General features: G+C 38.5%; 1 protein-coding gene across 1 annotated transcript; it reads right to left on the bottom strand.

The window, feature by feature from the left end:
- Window positions 1–36: 36 nt before the first annotated feature.
- Window positions 37–7,573, bottom strand: LOC116507604 (thiosulfate sulfurtransferase/rhodanese-like domain-containing protein 3). Its single transcript, XM_032215859.1, has 5 exons — window positions 7,233–7,573; window positions 6,004–6,177; window positions 5,526–5,685; window positions 4,342–4,426; window positions 37–1,636 (listed from the first exon to the last, which is right to left on the bottom strand). Exons 1-4 carry the CDS (start codon window positions 7,411–7,413, stop codon window positions 4,363–4,365), a joined length of 579 nt encoding a protein of 192 aa, XP_032071750.1. The 5' UTR covers window positions 7,414–7,573; the 3' UTR covers window positions 37–1,636; window positions 4,342–4,362.
- Between the last annotated feature and the right edge of the window lie 1,508 nt (window positions 7,574–9,081).

The raw sequence follows: 9,081 nt of genomic DNA, 5'->3' as shown, positions 1-9,081 counted from the left end.
TCATTCAAAGAAAATATGTCCTCTTTTTTTAAACTCAAGGGCCATATGCGTATTCTTTATTCAGACTTCCCTACTTAGTCGCGAGTCCTGAAATCTTCATGGACTATTTGTTTGGGACCCTAAAATGAGTTAACAGTAGCCTCTCTTTCAGGCTAAAGTAGCTCCCCCACAACATGATGCCTTCTGGCTGTATTAGATTTCAGTTGCCTTCAGGCCAGCTAACATGGCCATGTTAGTGGAGGATTAGGGAGATTACAAAGTACAACGCATAGTGAAGATGCCAGTTGGGAAAGGCTGCTTTAAGATGCCTTTCACCCAAGGGAGCATTATTCTGCCACGATACAATCAAAGGAACAGTGGTTGAAAGAGTATTGTCAAATGGTGCTTGTTCTAAAACTTGATCTAAAAGCAGCAGTGCCTGCCTCTACTTGATATGTCACTGAATTAAGGGTAACCAAAGTGTTTTTGTATGCAAACGCTTGGGCTCTCTGCACTTAAGTGTTGGAAGTTATTTTTTTACAGAGTGTTTGATACTGACTTACAAAAACAATTGTGAGAATTTTTTTTAAAATTTTAGCTTTTTCATGTTCCCTTTTCAGTTTGGCCAATTTTGTTGATGCTCGTCATGTTGTCCCACACATTTGCTAACAGAATTGCTTGAGACACCACATCTGTTGTGTTTTGGAAATTACTTTGTTAACGTGAGGATTTCAACTTTATTTGTAATATGGACTAGCTGCCTAGGAATAAAACAATGGAAATTAACAACATTGACTATTTTATTTCAGAACCATAAGCAATAATTCTTACAAGTACTGCATCAGAACACATGGGCATATCATACATTTTTAAAAATTATAAAAAATTAAAATATTTCACTGGAGTGCCTTATCACAAGTTGCAAGTAATGTGTTTGCCTTTTCTCTCTTTGGCTATGAGAAGAGAAACATACACCAAAAGTTGGAGAGCCAACTTCAAATGATTTAACAAAATTTTACCAGTTTCATTATCTTAACATGGGATTATAATGGTCCTCTTACCATTTAGCATATAGCGCACTATACTGGAAATCCGAGTTTTCATGTTATGTAATCTCTCAGCAATTTTCCAGAAGTTGTTTATGTAGAAATAGATTGTGTTAATTCCACTTTATTTCACTTAAATATTTGTGAGGCGTGCCTCATTCAAAATTCAAGAAATGAAATCCCCAACTCCATTATTTTAGAGAAAATGTACTTTTACTGAATATGAAGTGATAGCATCACAAGTAAAGCAAGGTTTGAGGCTAAAAGGCGTGAAATTGTACATATCAAAAGTTTACCCAAATCCCTCCCCCCAACAACTCCAAGGTAAATGTCCTATATGTAGCCCCCAAGGGTGCCATGTGGGGTGCATCTTCAGGTGGCCTCATCCATCTGGTATGCAGGGACGGTTGACCTTGACCACACCAAAACAGGACCATTCAGCATGTACAGATGGTGAGAACATAACTCCTCCTTCGTCTTGAGATATCACCTCCAGCACAATTCCCCTCCCAAATGCCGAAACCCCCTCCCTCCCCGTTACTATGGCAGTTGATTGCAAGCAAAGTGATATAGAAGCTGACATTCGGCCCTCCTGTACAAAGATGTTAGTCCTGGAAGGGAAATAGAAAACACATAAAACAACAGGAAAAGAGAAACATCAGTACAATAAAATTAAGGTTTATCAGGCTATTTAGAATGAAACGTTTGTAAAGGCTTTGGGGCCCTGACATCTCGCTTGTTCACCCACTCAGAGTGGGAAGAGCGGAAATGTTTCCAAGCAACTAAATACTGTATTTTTCCCCCGTTTCCTAGAATCAAGGATTTCTTTGATTTCAAAATGCTGTTCTCCCTCAACAGGAGGGGACAGGAGGAGGGTTATGGGCCAGTTGGAGTGAGGAGGATGTGATAAAACCTTATCACCAATGTGGTATTCTTTTGACTTAACTTTCTTCTTATCCGCTTGTTTCTTATGGACTTGATGAGCTTCCTCTAGTGCTTTTCAAGTCACAGGCGAGATGACTTGTAGCTGTTTGATCCACTCGGATAGAGAAGAGTTTTGTGGTTCTCCCTGGGGCAATTCAGGGATAGGCACAAAATTCTGACCAAAAACTACTTTGAATGGGTTAAACCTGGTACTGCTATGTGTAGAATTATTGTATGTAACCTCTGCAAAAGGTAATAGGTCGGCCCAATTATCCTGTTGATCATTGACATAGCACCTGAGGTACTGCTCCAGAATTGAGTTAGTGATTCACAAGCCACATTAGTCTGTGGATGGTGAGTAGAGCTTAAACCTTGGGCAGAGCCTAACATTTTTAAGAACTTCCTCTAACAGTGGGAGGTGAACTGGACCCCTGTGAGATAATGTGTTCAGGAACACTATGTAACCTATAGACATGTAGGATGAACAGTTTAGCCAATGTTTTCGCGTTTAGCCAGTGTTTTCGCTGACGGAATCTGGCAGCAGGGCATGAAATACACTTGTTTGGAGAACAAATCCATGACCACCCAAATGACATTATTGCCATTACTTTCTTGTAGCTTGACAGTAAAATCCATGGATATCGCCTTCCAAGGGGCACCAGGTCTGGCAACATTCTGGAGTAGTCCATGAGGTTTTCCTGCTGGTCTCTTTGCCACAGCACAAACAGGACAACTAGCAATGTAGAATTCTATGTCTTTTTTTTAAAGAAGGCCATCAAAATTGTCTTAACCAAATGTAAAGTCTTCCTGAACCCCAAATGTCCAGCCACTTTTGAATCATGAGCCTGTTGGAGGTCAACACTTTTAAGACTAGCAGTCATATGCAACTTGGCCCCCACCTGTCAAAGCCATCCCACATGGTGAATTTGTTTCAGTGGGATTTGAACCAGTCATCAGATGCTCCCTCAGATGTTTTGTTAGCTCTGTGGGTATGTTTAGGTCAACTTTTCCTTGACTTCTGGTTACTATTGGAGCCCCTAACTGCTTGGAAGCAATGACGGGATGAATCACCTCCAGCCTGGTACTGTTACACTGGGGTAGCCTGTATAGGGCATGTGCCATAAAATTCTTCCCTCTCAGAGTAAAATTTAACCAATTAAAGTGTTGTGAACTTGCTTGGTGACAGTTTCCATGGCGTTTTCATAGCCTTGAGGTTCTTGTGATCTGTCCACACTTTAAAAGGGTGCTTGGCTCCTTCGAGGAAATGCCGCCACATCAACAGGGCCCACCAGACTGCAAAAGCTTCTTTTTCCCAAATTGCCCACCTCCTTTCTGTCTCAGTTAATTTCCGGGAGGTGTAGGAGCAAGCCTGTAAGTTTCCATCAGCATTTTTTTGAAGTAGTACCATGGCTGGCTCTGGGTTAGCTCCCCACTCTGCCTTCTCAGCCCCTTCACATGCTGGTAAGGTGTACATTTCACAGACTCTTCGACTCTCAAAAGCTTCATGCAGGAAATGTAAAGCTTGGGTAAGCAATAGGTCCTCCTTGTTGGCTTCCTGCCAGACAGCCTCTGCCCACCAGCACCGGATGGCTGTAACTCTAAAGGGATCTCCTCCGAAGCATCCATCCGTCCAACTCCCAATGAATGGGTTAGACATGATTTTTGGCAGTCCCCTCAGTAGTTTCAACTCCGGGAGATCTTGCTTAATGTTAGGTGTGCCGCCTTCAAATTTCAAGAAAGGAAACCACCAATTCCATTGTTTTAGAGAAAAGGTACTTTTACTGAATATGAAGTGATAGCATCACAAGTAAAGCAAGGTCTGAGGCTAAAAGACCCAAAATTGTACATATCAAAAATTTACTCAAATCCTCCCCCCAACAACCCGAAGCTAAATGTCCAATCCCCCCTATGTTGGATGCATCTTCAGGTGGCCTTATCGATCTGGTATGCAGAGACAGTTGACCTTGACCAGACCTAAACAGGACCATTCAGCATGCATAGAGAACAAAATTCCCTCTTCGTCTTGAGATACCACCTCCAGCACGATTCCTCTCCCAAATGCAGAAACCTCCTCCCTTCCAGTTACTATGGCAGCCGATAGCAAGCAAAGCAGTATAGAGGCTGACAATATTATTTATTACTAAATGTATTGCAATGATCACTTGTAAGTTTCTTAAATCTATTTCAATTAGTTTTTCAAATTTAAACCAAAATTTCCATAATGTTAACCAGGTTAAACATTTGAAGTGTATCTCAAGTGTTTTTCTTTGTTGACAAAATATCTCTGTCTTTGGCAAAATATCCCTGTCTTATTATGCCCAGATGCCTTTTATAACTTGATGCACTTTATTAAATAGATTTAACCATCATCCTCTCTGAATTTTCAGAATACCTAGTTTGTGTATTCTAGATATCATTTCTTCTTTGGAGATTCACGCTCCAGCCATTCTTTGTAGCCACCAGGAAAATGCTGAACTCTGAAAGCATATAAGACAGCTTCTGTAACACTTCTTATTGCACAAACCACTTTCAGGAACATTATCCTCTTAAGAGTATGCTGATCACAGATATAGGAGAAATATTCTGGCATAATAATCTAATTTTATACCAAGTAAGAGAACAAAAAATCCCATGCACAATATCTTTCTCAAAGAGTAAACAATGTTTGATAGAGATAAAGTAGTGAGAAAGTTTGAATCACACTAGTTAAATACTTTTGGTAATCAACCACATAATAAAGTAATTTTGAATAATAGCAAATATAAGAATGTAGATTAAAACATTTCTTTAGTTCTTAAATGAGACATTCTTAATACTTGGCCACTCTACTTAATATTGGTTAAGTATGATAGGATTTTTAAACAGATTCTGGCTTAGAATACTTTAATCCAAATGTTGAATTTTACAGGGTTACAACATTTTCTCACAGTACTTGGAAGTTTGTTTGTTTGTTTTTTAATCGGCTAAGTAAAAAGCTGAATACTGACACCCTCTTTTAATTGTAGGGTAAGAATCATCTAGAAGCACTGTGTTTGATTGATATTGGATTGATATTCCTTAAAATATATTAAACCCAACTGGAAAATGGGATGCCTATATGAGAAAATAAATTGATGCAAATGTGAATCTTACCACAAGGTTTTAAACACCAAATTATCTTTGTCCTGAATGAAGTACATGATGGCATTATTTTTCCTTCTAAAATCATATTGGTAAGAGAGAGGGACAATAACATTTCTATAGAATCAAATGGTTTGAATGCAAATTAGTGTTTTTGGGCAAATTTGATCTCTTAGTAGATTTGGTGACTCCATATACATTTTTCTTATAGATTTTCTTCTTTAGATTTTCAGATGTGTCATTCAGAAACTGTCAGATGCTATTTATTGGATCAATCCTATCCATTGCATTTTAAGAGCAAAATGCTAAAGAATAAACACTTTCTCCCAGATTTGTATGTTTCCTTTTAAGTCCATAATATTTTTTAAAACAAACTAGAAACAATTCATTTGCAATAAAACTACACACACACAGACACACATTTATACACACCTTTCCTGAATGCTTTATGCTTACCTGCTGAAGCCCAATGATTTTGCATCAGCTAGAGCCTGTTTGCTTCTCACTCCAACATAACAGGAAAACACTACATGATCTGATTTAGAAGGCATATCTTGATTGTATTTCTCTTTAAAAGATGCTGGGTCCATCTGTAAAGCTTTTGTAAGTTCTGCCACTGTAAAAAACAAACAATTGATTTAATTGGTCTTTTTTATGATGACACATTGGCTGGAGTGCCATTTTCATGCTAAGCATAAATTGAGTCATTACATAGGGATCCCATGTGCCACGATGGCACATGTGCGCCTGCGCGTGCACGCGCACACACACACACACTTAGTTACATCACAATGCAAATCTTGCCCTTTTCTATTTGTATCCCAATGCTGGACACAAGTACACAAGTGACAGGACCTGTGTAATGATGTATGTTGTATAAAACGAGCTGGACTTTTGTTTTTCCCCTGCTCTAAATCACCCAACAGCAACTTACATGGAATATCGATTGAGCCAGGAATTTTTCCATATTCTTCAATTTCCCATTTTTCTCTAACATCAATGAGCCGGATGGCCTTTGATTTCAACAAATCTTTGAGCTGTTGATAGGAGACATTGTGATCCTCAGCTGTGGAAAAGTGGCAAACAATTTGTCTCCTGGTTTTTGGAACTATAAAATAAGTAAAGAAAAAAAGTTAACAATAATGTTACAGATACTGACATGATCATCCAAGCACTAATTTGCTTCTAAGTGCTGCTGGGCAACAACACCAGCTAGGTAATCAATGCATTGACCAAGCACTTAAATGGACAAGCAGAGTCCAGACATGCTGTCTGTATATTTACCCCAGAGGAGTTTTCCAAATCACATGAATTTCATATATTATTCCTTTACTCTGCTTAAAGGCAGCAATTTAGGATATGTTTTACAATAGAAAAACTGTGTTGGCTTAACCCATAAAGTTAAATTATCAAACCACATGTTGGTTGAATAAGACAGACTGGTTCCTCTGCTATTTTAATCAATCTGGTTTGATTTTGGCTTAATCTTTGTGTATTGTAAACCATTGTTTTTGTTTTAGCAAACTATGTGAACTATGTTTAGCAAACCAGAGGAAATCATTCCAATTCTCTTAGAAAAGTCTTTGACTTTTTTTTATAAAACAAAGAATACCAACCTTTATGACCGCTTTGTCAGACCATTTTGTCAGACTTATACCATTTGGGGAGCTAAATAAATTAACTTGTGTATTAAACAACAATCCATCGCTTACTTAGCATAATATGAATATTGGGTTATAGTACTTGTTTCTGTGTATTACTACAGTTCTTATGTAATATTCAAAAGTATCTTCTACCATAAGACCACTAGTCAAAACAAGAGGAAGAAATTTCACAAATGAGGAAGTCAGGCTGAAAAACAGCAGGGAAACTGCCAAACCCACTAAGGTAACATTAGAATTTGAACCGGACTCCAGTGACACGCCACTGGAAATTACACGGGGCCTCAGTCTTAAATATGCTCGTTCTGTCCACTTTACACTGATGAAGTTGCTACAGTACTAAAGCAATTGAATTCTTTAAAAGTTCAGGATTTTTTTCCCCAGGAAGCTGTTACAAACAAGTTAAAGCATTTGCCCCATCACTTAGCAATGAATTTAGTAATCCAGGAAGCAAGCAATCTCTTCTACAGTCCGATTCTCCCAACCCCGCCGGAGCACTTACAGCCTGAAGGGTAAAGACGACCGATGCCAGCCACCGATTCAAATCTATGCAGGATGCTCTCATGGTGGCTCCATGTCAGCTGGCTTATCTTTCGTCCACCGCAGCCACTTAGCCTACTTGCAGCCGGCTGCGTAATTAAACCAAAAGTGAATTGACCCAGCCGTCTCCCAATTCCTTGCATGGTTCCTACTGCTGCGGAGCTCTCTTGCCTAGCTTATAAGGCCACCACCCAGTTGCGCTGGGCTTCCCGAATTTAGTAGGCGAGGCCCCTTGGTTCCTCTTTCCCAAGGAGGTGCATCTCTGCTTGAGCAAGAAATGCTAATTGAAAAAAAAAACAGGTTTACTTGCAAAGGATAAGATTATTCCTCTGACTGGAACCCAATTGCTCATCCAAAAAGCCAGCGTGGTTGTTGCAGGGCAAATGACAGTAATCCTGTTTCAAAAGGTTGAAGGGTTCTCTGGACAGTTAAAAAAAAAAATTAAACTGAATGTGATTTGCGGCATGGTTTGTAAAATGTGATATATACTGTAGTTTAGTTGGTATGACAGCTACCAAATCTGGGTTGCAACAGTTCAGGTGACCAAGAAATGGAAACAAGGCATGGAATACTGAAGCTCTCTGCCAAAATCTGATAAGATACTTTAATTGGAAAATGAATATGACTTGGAAAACAATCCAATACGGGAACCAAAGGCTGACTTCACAAGAAGCCATAATGTGGCTTCTTTGGATTTGTGTGATTCCAGACATCGTGCAATGCAATCCACCTCCCCCAGGAATTAATAGAGATCCTTTGTTTTTTGCTAAGTATATTTAAGAAAGCATTCCATGTATCTTGACATATTGCCTATAGAGAATAAATACTAGCTGACCTAAATCTCCAAAAATATAAATAGTATTATCTTTACTATTAGTATTACACTATTATCTAGAGTTTTCTTTTATAAACTGAACTGTGATTTTAAGCTTTTATGGAAAGGTATGGATATTACGGAATTCCTGCTATACTTAGCAAAAATATCACCCACATTCATACAATCTGTATTCATAACACTAATGAACAAACCTTAACTAGCCAAAGATTTCAAATTTCATTAAGCTTTATAAATATATTAGCATGTTAAGATTCTGTTAGCACCTCTTGACTTGTTTAAGGAATATTTCAATATTTGGGCACCCATGTATCTACTACTACCAGTGAGATTCCAAGCTGACCTTTGTGCAACAGCATTAACAAGGTTTCTTCTACAAAAATATTTCAAACTGCATTGATCTAGCACATGGATGTCAAACTCACAGCCTGGACTGGATGTATCATGCACTTACCACGCCCACCCCGTTTAGCAAAGGGGGGAAAAGTCACAACACGTCACATGACGTGACAGCACGAGTATGACACCCCTCTGAAAAATATGATCAATTTTCATAATAAAGTGGGAATTAATTGATACTGTTCTGCTGTTTATCAAGTAATCTTGACCATTTTTAAACAGCACTGTTACACCCACCTTCACTCCCTCACTGTGTGGTCAGAACGACGGATATTCATAATACTAGGAAAGTATTTTTGCAGCTATCTGAATGGCTTATGTTAACCTTAGATTTCTATATGAAAGACTTATTACTGTTTAAAACTAGTCATGTCATGTGATAGCTATTTAGTAACAGTAAAGCATTTCATAAATTCTTTTGCAACCGTGAATGAAATAGAACGCATCAAATTTAAAGCAAATGTAGATAATTAAGAATTTAATGCTGGAATTTGCCATTGTTCTTGTTCCAAAAGAATATGTCATTCACCCATTTTGCAAGTGAATATATTGTTATTCTGGGACATTTTGCCTGACC

The sequence above is a fragment of the Thamnophis elegans genome, chromosome 4 (genome assembly GCF_009769535.1).
Source record: "Thamnophis elegans isolate rThaEle1 chromosome 4, rThaEle1.pri, whole genome shotgun sequence".
NCBI lineage: Eukaryota > Metazoa > Chordata > Lepidosauria > Squamata > Colubridae > Thamnophis > Thamnophis elegans.
Note: the sequence above shows the minus strand (reverse complement) of the source record. Positions and strands in the feature narration are given on the sequence as shown.

Excerpts from the sequence above, each read along its gene's own strand:
- LOC116507604 (XM_032215859.1), bottom strand. The coding sequence starts at position 7,413 with ATGCAAGGAATTGGGAGACGGCTGGGTCAATTCACTTTTGGTTTAATT. Across the intron at positions 6,178-7,232 it reads TCGTCTTTACCCTTCAGGCT|TTCCAAAAACCAGGAGACAA; the intron begins GTAAGTGCTCCG and ends CTTATTTTATAG. Across the intron at positions 4,427-5,525 it reads AAATCATTGGGCTTCAGCAG|AGTTCAGCATTTTCCTGGTG; the intron begins GTAAGCATAAAG and ends ATATGCTTTCAG.